General features: G+C 40.5%; 1 protein-coding gene across 3 annotated transcripts in view; it reads right to left on the bottom strand.

Annotated features, from left to right (window-relative positions):
• MYLK4 (myosin light chain kinase family member 4) overlaps nt 1–17608 on the bottom strand; it is a 163076-nt gene that overhangs the window by 50863 nt on the left and 94605 nt on the right. For all 3 annotated transcript variants that reach the window (XM_040353626.1, XM_040353627.1, XM_040353625.1), the window contains 2 exons: nt 4909–5005; nt 2070–2685 (listed from right to left, as the gene is read on the bottom strand). In XM_040353626.1, the coding sequence (XP_040209560.1) occupies nt 2070–2685; nt 4909–5005 (713 nt within the window). The remainder of the gene's footprint in view (nt 1–2069; nt 2686–4908; nt 5006–17608) is intronic.

The following is a 17608-nucleotide window of genomic DNA, read 5'->3' as shown; positions in this document are numbered from 1 at the left end:
GTCTTTGTTTCATTAAAATGGATACATGTAGAGGACTGAGTTTAATTTGTATTACAGTTGGTTCTTTATACCCCCCACACAGAATGTGTATTACAGTTGGTTATTTATACCCCCCACAAGGAATCTATTACATATAAACAGACCCTTAGACTTTATTTTGGAAATGTGCATTTTGTGAAACTGGAGTTGCACATTAAAAGTGTCAACTTGTTAACCATTTGTTTCCACATATCAGATTAACTACTTGTCACCCTAGCACAGTACATTTACTGTGGCGGGGTGGCAGATGCAGGCTCAGTCATGTATATATACTGTATGTTGTGCCTCTTCTGGTTTTAGAACCCACAGCGCACATTGCCTGTGACACAGCGGATTACTGTTACCGGTAACTGCATATTATGTGATTGCAATGATTGGTTAATGTATGATAACAATGTCTTTCCATTCATGAACAGCTTGCTAACTGTTGTGATCTGTGACTGGCCGACTGCAATTACATGGTACCTGCCTACCTGTACCATGTGATTAGCTGTAGCCAATTGTAGATCACAACCATACGCAAGCAGTTCATGAATGGGAAACCCATTACAGTAATGACAGCTAAAACTATTACTTATACAGTGTTTACCTCCCCACTATGGTGACACTGACCTACTCTAAACAGGATTTAAATGTTTAGAAGTAAAACAAAGTAAAAGAAAATAAATAAAGAGCTATTTAATTGTTTTTTACATACTGTCACCAGCCAGTATCCCTGATCATTGACACAACAGTCAAAAAAAAATAATCAAATACCACCAAAAGAAAGCTTTATTTGTGTGAAAAAAATCATATAAAAAACGTCAATTGCATACAGTGTTGCATGACCGTGCAGTTGCCAGTTAAAGTAGCTCATTGCTGAATAGCAAAAAATGCCCTGGTCACGAAGGGAGTAAAACTTTATGGAGGTCAAGTGGTTAAAAGAAAAGTTTCCTAAAATTGAAAAAAAAAACATTTATTTGTGGCTAGAAAGTGGGACATTCTTCTATCACCAGAAGCAATAAAGTTTGTTAAGTTCCCCAGGGCATACTGTGCACATAGCATTTGTCCCCATTAAATCTGAGAAGTACAAGTTAAATAAAATACATTTTTGTTCTGTGTCATTGCTGGCTGGAACTTCACCTCTCCTAAAGCCCAAAAAATATGGGTTTTAGTAGGTGTGGAGCTACTAAGGCAGGGGCTGTGTGGGCTCTGTGTGCACTGCCTCTTATGCCCCCTCTCCTCTTGAACTGTCATTCAGAAACACATCTTGATTGATCTGTGTTGTCAGATAGTTAGGCAGGTGGAAGGAGCTAGCTATCCAACAGTACATCTCAGCAACCAAATTTATATGAGTTGAGTTGAGTTGAGAGGTATCTTAATATAGCGCGGTCTTACCCCGAAGGGTCCCGACACGCATAGCAGAGTTCCTGGGAAAAGAGGACACAAGAATCAGAAGCCTTGTATATGGAGGCAAATGCCATGTGCACTGGACCCCCTTGGGGGGTTAAAATCATTTTAAGTTCTTCTGGTGATAGATGTTCTTTAAAGTTTAATGAGGTCAAATTTTCCATTGAGAGAAATAGATATGTTCCAGGCAAAACCAGTTACAAATCATAACAAGCCTATAAAAACATAAAAAGGTGTGAGACTCCACTTAGAGCCGGTTCACACTGGGGCGGCACGACTTCGGGGGCGACTCGGCCAGGCGACCTGAAGACGACTTCTAAGGCGACTTGCAAAATGACTTCTATATAGAAGTCAATGCAAATCGCCCCGAGTCGCCCCCGAAGTCGTACAAGAACCTTTTTCTAAGTCGGAGCGGCTTGCGTTGCTCTTATTAGAACGGTTCTATTGACTACAATGGGACGCGACTTGTCAGGCGGCTGTGTCGCCTGACGAGTCGCCCAAGTGTGAACCGGGTCTAAGGATATAAATGTATGTATCTGATTAAATAGTTTGTAAAATATAAGTTTTCTGTTTCCCTGCATAAACCAAAGGAATAAAGGACAGGTTTAAAAACAAAAACAATATGTACTAGGACAGCTTACCTTTTTGTAACAGAGGCTGTCTCCTGTTCTGTATCATAAGCAGGGCATGGTGAGAGAGGTTTAGAAGTGTCCGTGACCCTAAGTATTTGCTCAGAATCTTCTGAAGCTACAAACTTTGTGGTTTCCAGTACTTCTTGAATTTGATCACAAACTGCAATTGTATGGCTGCTGTCATTATCATTATCATCATTATCTTCCTTGGTAATAGCTTCCTCATTTTCTTCATTCTCTCCATGTTTGTCCTCACACAGAATTTCTAATTCATTTTCAGTCACTAACACAACTATTTTTTCTTCAGCTTGGTCTTCTTGGACATTGACCAGTTCTTCTTCCTCCTCAACTTCTGTTAGCGCCTTGACATGTTCTTCATTTGTAGAAATGGGTTCCTTCTCTTCAACAGAGCAAATGATGGGAATTCCATCTTGTACATGAATTTTAGTATGTGAAACTGGTATGTCTATAGATATAAAGCTTTGTGCCTGACTGTTCTCTTCATACTTTATTTCTGAAGATTTGTTCTCAACAAATATAACAGTTGCCTTTTCTGCATTTTCTCTATTGAGTTTTTGGACCTTTTCTTTATATTTGCTGGACTGGGTTCTTTGGACACATCGCTCTAAAAGGACAGGACAGCAAGCGTATCATAGCTGGTTTGATTAGTGTTTAAAGCTTACGCCAAGAGGCTTGTTTACTATGTTGTGAGTAGCAATAGCCATACAAAAACAACACACAAAGCACCATCATCAAGCTATATTAGCTAGTTAAGCACTTAGAGAGAGATTTCGGATATTTAAGCTCAAGAAAATGGTATAATAATTGTGACAGGTTTATATCCAAATCTAGAAATTAACAAGCAATTAATAGAAAATATGTAAATAAAAATATATCAGATATCTGAAAATGACATTTAAGAAAAAAAAAAACAATAATAGTAATCTTTCCTAATTGTTTATTTTGGGAACTAGTGAACATCTTCATAATTACTGATATTTCTATGTACATAATACTAAACAACAAAATTTAACAATCACATAAAGTTGATAGAAAAAGTTTGATTAGTCCATCCATTTAGTCTTAATCCTTTTACTGTATATAGTATTTATCGCACATTTGTTCAACAGATCTACTAATCTCTTAGAGATACAAATATATTTACCAAGTCTCTGTTGACTGTATCTACTATTCTTTCTAGTTACATATAGTTTAATTCATTATAACAATTTAGATTTAGCTGGACTTAAAACAAACCCTATGGGGTTGACACTATCAATAACAGTTTTACTAATTGTTTGGACTAATTATTTCCACTGATCAATTCAAGGTAGAGTTGGAGGTACCATCTCTGTCAATTATTATCGCAGAGAAAACTGACACATGCATTAAGGTAAACGAAAACTGTTACATTTAGAACCACTTTAAGCACTTACCGACCGGATAAGGTGACAAGGGGGCACTGCTGCACCGGATCACGGATCAAGGACATGGATTCATGCCTTCCCATAGTAAAGCACCTCTCACACAGTAAAAAAACACTGGCTAGGAACACAGTTAACCCCTAAATCGTCCCTGATGTTAAACCCTTCCCAGCCAGTGTCATTAGTACAGCAACAGTGCATATTTTTAGCACTGATCACTGTATTAGTATCACTGGTAACCAAAAAAGTGTTAGTTAGTGTCTGACTGTACATCGCAATATTGCAGTTACACTACAAGTCGCTGATCGCTGCCATTACTAGTAAAAAAAATATATATATCCCATAGTTTGTAGATGCTAAAACTTTTGTGCAAACCAATCAATATACGCTTATTGTTTTTTTTTTTACTAAAAATATGTAGCAGAATACATATTGGCCTAAATTGATGAAGAAATGTGATTTGAATTTTTTTATTGGATATGGTTTATAGCAGAATGTAAAAATTTTCGTTTTTTTTTCAAAAGTGTCTGTCTTTTTTGGTTTAAAACACAAAAAATAAAAACCGCAGGGGTGATCAAATACCACCGAAAGAAAGCTCAATTTGTGGGGAAAATGTGACATAAGTTTAATTTGGGTACAGCATCGCATGACCACGCAATTGTCAGTTAAATCAACACAGTGTTGTATCACAAAAATTGGCCTGGTCAGAAAGGGTGTAAATCGTCCGGAGGTCAAGTGGTAAAGTTCAATATGCACAGGAGCTAAAAAAAACATCCCATACAAACAGAAGGAAAACCCGTTTAAAAATAAGGTGTTTGCATGAGATGTAAAACAAAGGTCAAACACGTAGAACAAATTGTACATTACTGACAACTGCTAAACCTTCCCTCCCAGAACAACAGGCAACCTTCACTAAAGCTAAAGCTTTATATATAAAAAAAAAACAATGGGGGGGGGGGGAGACAACAACATACACACTAGGGTATGTGTTAGGATGTGTATCCCATTACCTGCAGTCTACCACTGCTCAAAATCCTCTGTGCTGTCTCTTTTCACAGCCCCCAGAAATTGTCTTCTGGCGATGTTAAGGTTAATAGCAGCAGCTCCCAATCAGGAAAGTAGCTCTACTCATCTGCCCCTCCTGTCTCCTCCGCCATTTATCGAACGTGTCTTACTACACTCCAATAACACAAAAAGTTATGTGAATGGAGAAGGAGAAGTTGACTGACAGCATCTCCTCCAACAATTCACATAACTCAACCTCCTTCTGACCAGCATTTGGTTTCCCCATTAACTTGTTGTGGTGCAAACAAAAGTTAGTTACCCCCAAATCTATCCAATATTCCAAGTCCATTCATTCCCTAAATGTGAAATCCTCAATCAAAAGAGTTGTGTTCATTCATTTTAGTTGTTGCAAAGTCTACCTGCATCTGGTGGCTTCTTTTTCTTCAAAGACTGTGTTCCCTTTACACTTAAGGAGAGGTTTTTCTTTTTTTCAGTTGTGATTTCATCCTTGACAATCTGTCAAGAAATATAATATGAAATATAACACTAAATATGGAGAGAGTAAATTAGGGACTTACATGGTACAATATAAACATACATGCTATATCAGAAAGCAATTTTATGTTATTCTTTACATTACATTTGGCATTACTTTAACTGTAGTGTTTATTTTTTCCTGTACTCAAATGAATATCAGAAGAAAGCAACTTTCCAAAAATATATACTCAATGTGAAATATGGTCTCTAGTACAAGTAGTAGGTCTAAGTAAGTTGTTGTGGTTAGTTAACAGAGAAGGTCTACTTCCCTTCTAGGTCACAGGTGACCAGGGATAAGCCGAACACTCTTCAAAATTGCACAAACTCGTGGAATGGGGCCAAGCTTTGGTACTTAAAAATCCCCATAGGCGATACTTACATTTTTTTTACTGAATATTTGTTTTGCGGCCTAGGGCTAGAATTATTGCTCTCGCTCTAACGTTCGCGGCGACACCTCACATGTGTGGTTTGAACACCGTTTTCATATGTGGGCAAACTTAAAAAAATTTAAAATAAATTTGATCACTTTAATGTAAACATCCCTTGTAATAGGAATAGGGCACGATCTGTCCTCTTTAAAGTGAAATATGGGGTCAATAAGACCCCACATCTCATTTTTATTTTCCATTTTTAGTTTCCTGTCATTTTTTTTTTTTTTTACACTTTTTTGGGTGAATGGGTAGGGGTACAATGTCACATGGGGGGGGGGTGGAAGATTCTGATAAGCCCCCGCCTGCAGACCCCCACAACCACCGGGCAAGGGTTTTTGGGATGAGGTCCTTGTCCCCATCAACATGGAGACAAGGTGCTTTGGGAGGGTCCCCAAAGCACCCTCCCCATGTTGAGGGCATGTGGCCTGGTATGGTTCAGGAGGGGGGGCACTCTCTCGCTCCCCCCACTTTTCCTGTGGTCTGCCAGGTTGCATGCTTGGATAAGGGGGGCCCACGCCATTTTTTTTATTTTGGCCCGGGGGTTCCCCTTAAAATCCATACCAGACCTGAAGGGCCTGGAATGAATTTTAGGGGGGACCCTCAAGCCATTTTAAAAAAAATGTTTTGCCTGGTAATATATTGGGGGGGAACCCATGGCGTTTTTTTCACTGATTTGTATGTATATTGCCAGGATCCAACAATACATTACAGCCGCGAGCAGTTTTAAATGCCAGTTTTTCCTTTAGAAATGTAATTTTGTTGCTCTCATTCTTTACACTATGTACGGTCGCTATGTAAGCTGACAATTTCTAGACCCAAACACTGTTATATGATGGAGGAGGTAACATCATTAACATAATCAAAACACTCAATGGTAGCTCCATGTCAGAAGGTATAAAAGCTTACTTTGGATGCAATGGAAGAAATACTGTACATGGGATGGGGAATAGTAAATATAAGTGGGTTCAAGAGTGGTTATTTTTCCGTGAAATATAGAAAAAAAAGACAAGTTCAAAATTTTCCACAAGGTTATAGGCTGCACTGATGCGAAGGCACTGATACGGGACATTGATTGCCACTGATAGGCTGCACTGATGATGAGGCACAGATAGGTGGCATTGATGAGCAATGATTAGTGGTGCTAATAGGCAGCATTGATGAGCATTGATAGGCAGCACTTATAGGCTGGGCACTGCTATGCTGCACTGATAGGCGGCACTGATGGGCATTAAGCAGGGGGGGGTGGAAGATTCTGATAAGCCCCCGCCTGCAGACCCCCACAACCACCGGGCAAGGGTTTTTGGGATGAGGTCCTTGTCCCCATCAACATGGAGACAAGGTGCTTTGGGAGGGTCCCCAAAGCACCCTCCCCATGTTGAGGGCATGTGGCCTGGTATGGTTCAGGAGGGGGGGCACTCTCTCGCTCCCCCCACTTTTCCTGTGGTCTGCCAGGTTGCATGCTTGGATAAGGGTCTAGTATGGATTTTAGGGGGCCCCACGCCATTTTTTTTATTTTGGCCCGGGGGTTCCCCTTAAAATCCATACCAGACCTGAAGGGCCTGGAATGAATTTTAGGGGGGACCCTCAAGCCATTTTTAAAAAAATGTTTTGCCTGGTAATATATTGGGGGGGAACCCATGGCGTTTTTTTCACTGATTTGTATGTATATTGCCAGGATCCAACAATACATTACAGCCGCGAGCAGTTTTAAATGCCAGTTTTTCTTTTAGAAATGTAATTTTGTTGCTCTCATTCTTTACACTATGTACGGTCGCTATGTAAGCTGACAATTTCTAGACCCAAACACTGTTATATGATGGAGGAGGTAACATCATTAACATAATCAAAACACTCAATGGTAGCTCCATGTCAGAAGGTATAAAAGCTTACTTTGGATGCAATGGAAAAAATACTGTACATGGGATGGAGAATGGTAAATATAAGTGGGTTCTAGAGTGGTCATTTTTCCGTGAAATATAGAAAAAAAAGACAAGTTCAAAATTTTCCACAAGGTTATAGGCTGCACTGATGCGAAGGCACTGATACGGGACATTGATTGCCACTGATAGGCTGCACTGATGATGAGGCACAGATAGGTGGCATTGATGAGCAATGATTAGTGGTGCTAATAGGCAGCATTGATGAGCATTGATAGGCAGCACTTATAGGCTGGGCACTGCTATGCTGCACTGATAGGCGGCACTGATGGGCATTAAGCACTGATAGGCAGCATTGATGGCCACTGATAGGTAGCACTGATGGGCACTGATAGGCTGCAATGATGAGCACTGAAAGGTGGCACTGGTAGGCATTGAGCACTGATATGCTGCACTGATTAGGAGGCACTGATAGGTGGCATTAATGAGCAATGATTGGTGGCGCTGATAGGCGGCATTGATGAGCACTGATAGGCAGCACTCATACAGTAGGCTGCATTGATGGGCACTGATAGCTGGAGACGCCACTGACCTGTACGTCTTTCCACTTGCGAGCCTTGTGTACACCCTCGGACATAGTCTATAACAGCTTGGGACCTGTAACATGTGATCACTGTGACCAGTCACAGCTATCACATATGTAAACAAAGGCTGAGGGATGTGAGAGGGAACTGAGTGCTTATGCAGTCATTGGGACTGCAAAAAAGCTGCACTAGATTTTGCACTCTTCAGTTTTAGTAAATCAACTCTTGTAGGCCAAAGCAACAGCCCATGTCTCTGATCAATAGTCACAGTACACAGCACACAGTACAATAGTACAGTGTCCCCATAGTGACGCTGCAGTGCTCTGGTAACTGTTTGGAATTGTATTTTATTACATGCTGTTACTAGAGCAAGTACAGTGTCAATAGGGTATCCAACCACTGAAAGTGACAGAAGGTTTATTTCTATAATTTCTGCCATGCAAAGCATGTGTACACCTCTGGCTGCTGCCTCTGCAGCTGAAAGGGTAACCGGTTGGGGGGCAGTAAAACCACGGCCTAACCGCAAGGTTATAATGCTCCCAGCCTCACGTGTGATTGAATCCTAATAGTGTAGCCAGTCACAGTGTCTTCAACCACCACACCAGTCACAGTGTCCAAAATGTGGTAGGTTGTTAGGAAATTAGATGCATAATTTATGCCCCTAGAATGCCTGAAGGTGCTCCGTGGATTTTGAGCCCCAGCACATGGCTAGGCTATGAAAAAGTCTTACATACTCTGTGGTATTCCCATATTAGGCAAAACAATAACACTTTCAAAAGACTCACTAAGCCTTCCAGAAAATACCCTGGGGTGTTTGCTTTTCATATTGGGGTCATTTTGTGGGTGTTTGTCCTGTATTGGCACTTCAAAGAAATTAGACAAGTTGTCAGAAAATTATATGCATACTTTATGCTCCTTGAAAGACCAAAAGTGCTACTTGGATTTTGGGCCCCTCTGTGTGTCTAGGCTGTGAAAAAGTCCCACACATGTGGTATCTCCGAGGAGTAGAAAAATGTGTTTTGGGATGCAATTGTGATTATGCCCACGCTGTGTGTGAGAAATAACTTATTACAATTAAAATGTTGTGAAAATAAAATAAACTTTAGCCCTTGACTACTTGCTGACCGCCCACCACAGATATACTGTGGCAAGGTGGCTCGGCTGTGTGAACCAACGCACCCGTACGTCGGTCCGTGCATGTTCACCGCCTCAATGTCCACCGGCCACCCGCGATCACTCCTCACAGAGGCAGAACGCGGTTTTGCCAACGTACAAAAGGGGGATCCTGTTCTGACAGAGCAGGAGAGAGAGATCTGTTCCTAGTGATCCGAAACAGCGATTTCTCTCTACTCCCTGCTAGTCCACCCCCCCTCCCCCACAGTAAGAAAGCACCTCCCTAGGTAACACTTAACCCCTTGATCGCAACTCTAGTGTTAACCCATTCCCTGACAGTGTATTTATACAGTGATTAGTGCATTTTTATAGAACTATCTCTACTACAGTATAAACTTTTTCTTCCGGTTAGATTTATCCATTTCATCTGTAACGTGCAGCTCTCCCTCTCCATTTTCTCTCTCTCCCATCTGGCTACTCTCCCTCTTCGGATCTAAATTCTTCTCCCCTCTCTAGTGTGGACACCCCATTTTGCTCAACCAGGGCTCCCACAGTATTTTAAATTTATTAAAATTCCCACGCCTAGTTAAAACTACATTTTCCTTCCGTATTGTCATATTTCCAAAAATGTCACTTAGGGTCAGATTTGTCCGCCTCAATGTCGCAGTAATGCTAAAAATCGCAGATTGCTGTCATTACCAGTAAAAACAATAAAAATAATTAAAAGCCCCTAAATCAATCCCCTATTTTGTAGACGCAATAACTTTGGCACAGACCAATCAATATACGCTTATAGGGATTTTTTACCACAAATATTTAGCAGAATACATATAGGCCTAAACTGATAAATACATTTTTTTATTTTTTTTATTTGGGGGATATGTAATGTAGCAAAAAGATTTTTTTTTTTATAGCGCTACATTATAAAAACCGCAGAGGTGATTGAATACCACCAAAAGAAAGCTATATTTGTGGGAAATAAGACATTCATTTTGTTTGGGTACAGCGGCACATGACCACACAATTGTCAGTTAAAGCGACGCAGTGCCATATCACAAAAATTGGCCTGGTCATTAAGGAGGTAAATCCTTCCAGGGCTGAAGTGGTTAATGTGCTAATTTCTTCCTTTAAAGAATATGTAAACCCAACATTTCATATTCCTGATATGTGTCTGCTATGTACTATGTAATGGTATGAAATGGTAGCCTATTCTCTCTGTATTGCTTCCTTGTGTGAAGTCCCTGGTGTTCCTGCCAGTCCTTTTGCTTTCCTTTTAAAAACTAACCACACAAAGCAGGCGAACAGTAGGAGGTCAGTTCTCTAGCTATGCTTGGAAATCAGTGTGCTGTCCTGACACTGCCCCCCCCCCATTTCACTGTGAAGATCAGTGTGCTGCTGGTTTTCCTACCATAGCTCTTATGCAGCTGAGAAGAGATAGAATGTGATCACTTATAAAAAAGGGAAAAAAGTGTTTTATATTTTTTTATATCTATACACAAATAGTTTGCTTTTCATTTCTATTTTAAACCAAATAGGTTGTTTTAAGAGTTGAGGGTTTACAATCACTTTAACCTAGAAAACTGTATTTTTCACATTTTCACAATTTTGATGAATGTTTGTGTCGATTTTTGTATAACTATAGAACGTTAATACATTACCAAATGCCTATACCCGTTGAATGTATTAATAATTAATTTAAAAATGTCATTCATGTAAGAAAATAATCAAGGGAAAGTAAGTTCACATGGAAGGGATGAATATTCTTCTAGGTTGTGTGACCTTCTCTCGGAACCTTGTATCCTCTCAGACAGAAAGACAGATGTTAGAGTCAGACATCAGCTCTGGCTATAAAAAGTATCAAGGGTTACAAGTGGCAAGGAAGATGAATAGCTGAAGAAGTGTCTAGTTACTAACCAAGTCACCCTCTTGCATATGTTCATTGACTTTTATGTAACAGACGCAACGGCCTCGTCACCAGTTTGCTATCTGTTGTAGACATTTGGTAACATATTTTTCAGTGACCAAATTTTTAACATTAGAATATATCTAAAGCCAGATTGTTTGTAGTTTGAATATAGCAAGTTAAGGTTTAAACCCCTGCAATTTTATGTTGCACTGTCTGCAACCCATTGGTTCCGTTGTCTGTTTCAGAAACACAACAGGAAGAGAGAGGAGAGCTCTCTAGCCTGAGAGAAACCTTCTCCTAGAGTTGTACCATTAGAAGATTTCTTCTATATTCCTATTCAAATGACAACTCAAACACTTTAAGTCTCTGTGACAACGGTCAATAGAGAGGCTGAAACTCTCCAGTGGTGGCACAGACAATAATCAAAACCTAGTACAAGAAATGTCAACAAAAGGCTTGTAAAGTCTCATCAGTTGACAAGATCTACGTCTATTTAAAGGAATATTAAAGTTTATTTTTTTTATTATTATTAAAATAACAAACATGGTATACTTGCCTGCTCTGTGCAATGGTTTTGCACAGAGCAGCCCGCTCCTCTTCTTCTGGGGTCTCCCGCCGGCACTACAGGCTCCTCCTTTCTGTGCGAGCCCCATGAAAAGTGGTAGATTGGCGGCTTAGCCCCACCCCATTCGTTTGGCACAGCATTTGACTGACAGCAGCGGGTACCAGTGGTTACCGCTGTTATCAATCTGCACAGGAAAGAGGGAGACTGTGGTGAAGGCCTCTGTACTTGTGCACATCGCTGGATCGGATCAGGCTCATTTAAGTATAAGGGGGCTGGGGGGATTTTGCAGCACAGAAGGTTTTTCACCTTAATGCATAGAAGCACTTTAAGGGCTAGTTCACACTAACTTTGCTATCTGATGAGCAATCTGCATATGGATTTCTCTTCAGAGAGCATTTCACAGGCAGTGACGAGGCATTGTATCACCTCCATGCTACTTGCTTTAAAGTGATAATGAACCCAAAAGCAAACATTTAGTATATTGCAGCTTAATACCATATTGTGAAAAGGTGCAATATTCTAGGCTCAAATGTCCCCCTCTAATCAACTAATTAAGCCATAACACCTGCAATGGATTCCTGAGCCTATAAATGATGTCTCAGTCTGGTTCAGTAGGAATCACACTCATGGGAAAGACTGTTGTTCTGACAGTTGCGCAGAAAACCATCATTGACACCCTCCATAAGGAGGGAAAGCTTCAAAAGGTAATTGCAAAAGAAGTTGGATGTTCCCAAAGTGCTGTATCAAAGCACATTAATAGAAAGTTATTTGGAAGGGAAAAGTGTGGAAGAAAAAGGTGCAAAAGCAGCAGGGATGACTGCAGTCTGGAGAGGATTGTCAGGAAAAGGCCATTGAAAAGTGTTGGGGACTTTCACAAGGAGTGGACTGAGGCTGGAGTCAGTGCATCAAGAGCCACCCCACAGATGGATCCTGGCTTCAAACGTCTTATTCCTCTTGTCAAGCCACTCTTGAACAACAAACAACGCCAGAAGCATCTTACGTGGGTTAAAGAAAAACAGACCTGGTCTGTTTCTCAGTGGTCCAAAGTCCTCTTTTCTGATGAGAGCAAATTTTGCATCTGATTTGGAAACCAAGGACCCAAGTATGGAGAAAGAATGGAGAGGCACACACTGCAAGATGCTTGAAGTCCAGTGTGAAGTTTCCACAGTCTGTGTTGATTTGGGGAGCCATGTCATCTGCTGGTGTTGGTCCACTGTGCTTCACTAAGTCCAGGGTCAACACAGCCGTCTACCAGGAGATTTTGGAGCACTTCATGCTTCTTTCCACAGATGAGCTCTATGGGGATGCTGACTTCATTTTCCAGCACCTGCCCACACTGCCAAAAGCACCAAAACCTGGTTCAATGACCATGGGTTTACTATGCTTGATTGGCCAGCAAACTCGCCTGACCTGAACCCCATAGACAATCTATGGGGCATTGCCAAGAGACAGATGAGAGACATGAGACCGAACAATGCAGAAGAGCTGAAGGCCGCTATTGAAGCATCCTGGTCTTCCATAACACCTCAGCAGTGCCACAGGCTGATAGCTTCCATGCCACGCCGCATTGAGGCAGTAATTGCTGCAAAAGGGGCCCAAACCAAGTACTCAGTACATATGCATGCTTATACTTTTCAGAGGTCCGATATTGTTCTATATACAATCCTTGTTTTATTGATTGCACGTAATATTCTAATTTTCTGAGATTGTGGATTTGGGGTTTTCATGAGCTGTAAGCCATAATCATCACAATTATGACAAATCACGGCTTGAACTATCTTGCTTTGCATGTAATGGATCTATAGCACAATATTCAAATTTTTCGAGTATCACCTGTAAGTGCCTGATCTGACAAATGCGCTTCTGGAAAAATGGTAAAATATTCCCATAGACACACTCCTAAACCTTGTTGACAGCCTTTCCATAAGAGCCGAAGTAGTTATAGCTGCAAAGGGTGGGCCAACTCAATATTGAATCCTACAATCTAATGCCGCGTACACACGGTCGTTTTTTGTGATGAAATAAAACGACGTTTTAAAAAACGTCATTTAAAATGATCGTGTGTGGGCAAAATTTTGTTTTTTGTCTTCTGAAAAACGACCAAAAAAAAATTCTAACATGCTTCAATTTTTTATGTCGTTTTTCAAAATTTCATTTTTTGTGTCATTTAAAATGATAGTGTGTGGGTGAGCCCTGGTTCACACTGGGTATGATTTGGAATGATTTGAGATGCGATTTGACATGTCAAATCGCATCTCAAATCGGCGGCAATGGCACTGTCCTAATCACTGCGATTTCAAAAAGTAGTTCCTGTACTACTTTTTGCGATTTCGGGCCGCGATTTACATTAAATTGCGTCCGAAATCGCGGCAAAATCGCGGTAAAATGCGCGATTTTACCGCGATTTCGCGGCCGCGATTTTGCCGCGATTTCGGACGCAATTTAATGTAAATCGCGGCCCGAAATCGCAAAAAGTAGTACAGGAACTACTTTTTGAAATCAGTGATTAGGACAGTGCCATTGCCGCCGATTTGAGATGCGATTTGACATGTCAAATCGCATCTCAAATCATTCCAAATCATACCCAGTGTGAACCAGGGCTCACCCACACACTATCATTTTAAATGACACAAAAAATGAAATTTTGAAAAACGACATAAAAAATTGAAGCATGTTCGAATTTTTTTTTGAATTCACAGCAGTGTGAACCTAGGCTCAAACAACGTTTAAAACGACGTTTTTAAACCTGCGCATGCTCAGAAGCAAGTTATGACGCGAGCTTGAATGGAACAGTGCCGTCGTATGTGCTGAACGTAACCGCGCTTTGCTAGAGCATTTTGAAAAAAAGATGGTGTGTAGGCAACGTCGTTTTTTAAAATGAAGTTTGAAAAACATAGTTTTTTTTCATGAGAAAAAAACAACGTTTTTTTAAAAGACAAAAAACGACCGTGTGTACGCGGCATAATGCCGCATACACACCATCACTTTATGTGATGAAAAAAAACGTCATTTTCTGTGAAGTAAAAAACGACGTTTTTGAAACTTCAATTTTCAAAGACGAAGTTGCCTACACACCATCGTTTTTCTCACAATGTTCTAGCAAAGCGAGGTTACGTTCCACCACGTTTTTCCATTGAAGCTTGCTTCATAACTAGCTTCTGGGCATGCGCGGGTGTAAAAACGCTGTTTTAAACTACGTTTTTTGCTACACACGGTCAATTTCTGTGAAGTAAAAAACAACGTTTTGAAAAACGACACATAAAATTGAAGCATGCTTTAATTTTTTTTTGTCGTTTTTCACAAGACATAAAACGACGTTTTCCCCCACACACGGTCATTTAAAGTGACGTTTTTAAAAACGTCGTTTTTTTTTTATCACATAAAGTGATGGTGTGTATGCGGCATAAGACTGGGATGCCATTAAAGTTCATGTAAGTGAAAAGGCAGATGTCCCAATACTTTTGGTAATGTAGTGTATTTGTAAGTTTTTTAACCCTTGACCTGCAGAAAACAGAAGGCTCTCATTGAGGCCTAGCATTGTTTGATCATCTTCAAAGACACTGATAGTGTACTGTTTGTGAGGATGTTGTGCTACAGACACCTGTATGTGTTTACCCTTGTCTAATGCCTCTACAGCTAAAGGGGAGTAGCGTTTGGGGCAGTAAAGTGCAGCTTACCCACAGAGCTTTAACTCCAAGGCATTGTTTAGTTTTTTTAATACTTTCCTACTTTACAGCATTTCTTCACACCTGCCTAAAACAATTGTCCAGTACTGTGTGTATACCTCATATTCAATACTAATATTGTGCACAATAAAATAAAATCTAATACTGAATATGGGGCCTAAGGCCTCGTACACAAGATAGGTTAACCAGAGGACAACGGTCTGAAGGACCGTTTTCATCGGTCCAAACCGATCGTGTGTGGGCCCCATAGGTTATTTAACCTTCGGATAAAAAAATGTCAACTTGCTTTAAAATTTAACTGATGGATTGCTAACCGATAGGTCAAAACCGATCGTTAGTACGCACAACCATTGGTTAAAAATCCATGCATGCTCAGAATCAAGTCAACGCATGCTTGGAAGCATTTAACTTTGTTTTTTTCAGCACGTCGTTGTGTTTTACGTCACCGCGTTCTGACACGATTGTTTTTTTAACTGATGGTGTGTATCCACGACGGACCATCAGTCAGCTTCATAGGTTAACCTATGACAATGGTCCTTCAGACCGTTGTCCTCTGGTTAACCTATCGTGTGTACGAGGCTTTAGTCTGAACTCCAAGCATATAGTTAAGCAGTGTATTCAAATAAATAATAAAAACCAATTCAAACAGTGTAATAAACACATAAAATTGTCTTGATATCTGCCCAGTATAATCTCCTGCACTGTAGCTCTCAGACAAGGTGGGGGGGGGGGTAGCACTGTGAGCCAATCAAGCTCTACTGTTGAATTTATGTGCTGAAAGTAAAAATACCTACATTAGCAAAAAAAAAAAAATGTGCTTCTGCTCTGTCTTTTCCAAGTATACTGTATTCCTTACCATGGTGTGCTGATGTAAAAAAGGTCAAGGATCTCAGTGTACTGTCTGGTAGGGTTGCTTAAGTCACAAGAATAGTCGCACAGGATTAAAACCTTTTTGGCACATATTTTAAATCTGAAAATCTTTTTGAGAGCATTATGACACCTTTTTGAATCCAAATGAATGGTAGAAAGCTGGACTAAGAACATGCTATTCCTAAGGTACTCCATATTTATCCAAGACATTGATTCACCACTCTCCTTAGTGGTAAAGTAAGAAAAAGGCTTAAATATCTAGAGTTCATTTGAACAAAAATCGAAAATGATCTTCCTATCCCTTAAAGGGCTCCTGTTGCTATAGACAACATGACGTAAATATGACAATAAACATGTAAAAAAAGTCTGTAAAAATACTTACCTTCTCTGCTGCCCATGTCACCAAACTCTGCACTGATTCTTCATGTGACGTCCTCAATGAATCCTTCACTTTTGTGCTTGTTGATCTCTTGGAAACCCAATACCTCTAACTGGTTTCTCCTGTTGACCTCCATTAAAAGATACAGTAGTGGCATGAAGCTCACCAGGAACCAGTGAGAGTTCTGGGGGGTCCAGGTGATTGACCCAACTAGAATTGTTTGTTTCTGTGTGAACTTCACTGAAGGTTTCTCGGCATTGAAGAAGAGTTCTTTTACAAGTGCATTTCATTTAAAATATTGACTATAACAACAATGTCGCTTTAATGCCTCCATCAGTAAGACTAGGTTCACACTATTGTGGCTATGCAGGGGCAAGTCAGCCCAGAGCTGCTGTGCCCCACACAAACATGGCCCGCAAAGCCGCAATAATGTGAACCTAGCCTTAGAAATTTAAACACAATGGTACAGAGCACCAACCACCCTGCATTCTCTAAATCCATCTATTCTAGAAATGTTGATGATGCGAATCGGCAATAGAATCACTCTTTCACATATTATGCAGATCTCCTGTAATCTTGTGGGAATATTAAAAATAGCAAAATAAACAGCAATTCGCATCATATACCTCTTATAACATTAAAGGGTTGTGATACAATTGCTGAACTCAACACGATCCTGCATCTCTTGGTTGTGGAAACAATCCACACTACCAACCACAGAAATGTGGTCCCAGAGAATTTACAATGTTAAAGGAGTTTTATCATCACAGCATTGAGTTTCATTTTATAATATCAGCATTGTACTGTAACAACAATACAAACAATAGGTTTTGCCTATATAACATGTTTTTTATTATTAAATGTTTGTTGACCAGCGCATGATGATGTATGTCGGCACAATGGCACGGCTGCATAAATGGGCGTACCTGTACGTCCCTTTTAAATCGCAGGCTAGTGGGCGTGCGCGCACTATCGTGCGCTGCGTGAGCATGCCGCTGTGCGCCACGTGAGCGTGCCCACGGGTCCCAAAGACTCGATGTCCGCCGGTGTCCTGCGATCGTGACACGGAGAGGCAGAACGGGGAGATGCCTATGTAAACAAGGCACTTCCATGTTCTACCTAGCAACATGGCAGGGATCTACTGCTCCCAGTGACCGGGAGCAGTAATCTC

The sequence above is a fragment of the Rana temporaria genome, chromosome 5 (assembly GCF_905171775.1).
Source record: "Rana temporaria chromosome 5, aRanTem1.1, whole genome shotgun sequence".
In the NCBI taxonomy this organism is placed as follows: Eukaryota; Metazoa; Chordata; class Amphibia; order Anura; family Ranidae; genus Rana; species Rana temporaria.
This window is presented reverse-complemented; position numbering and strand designations above follow the sequence as displayed.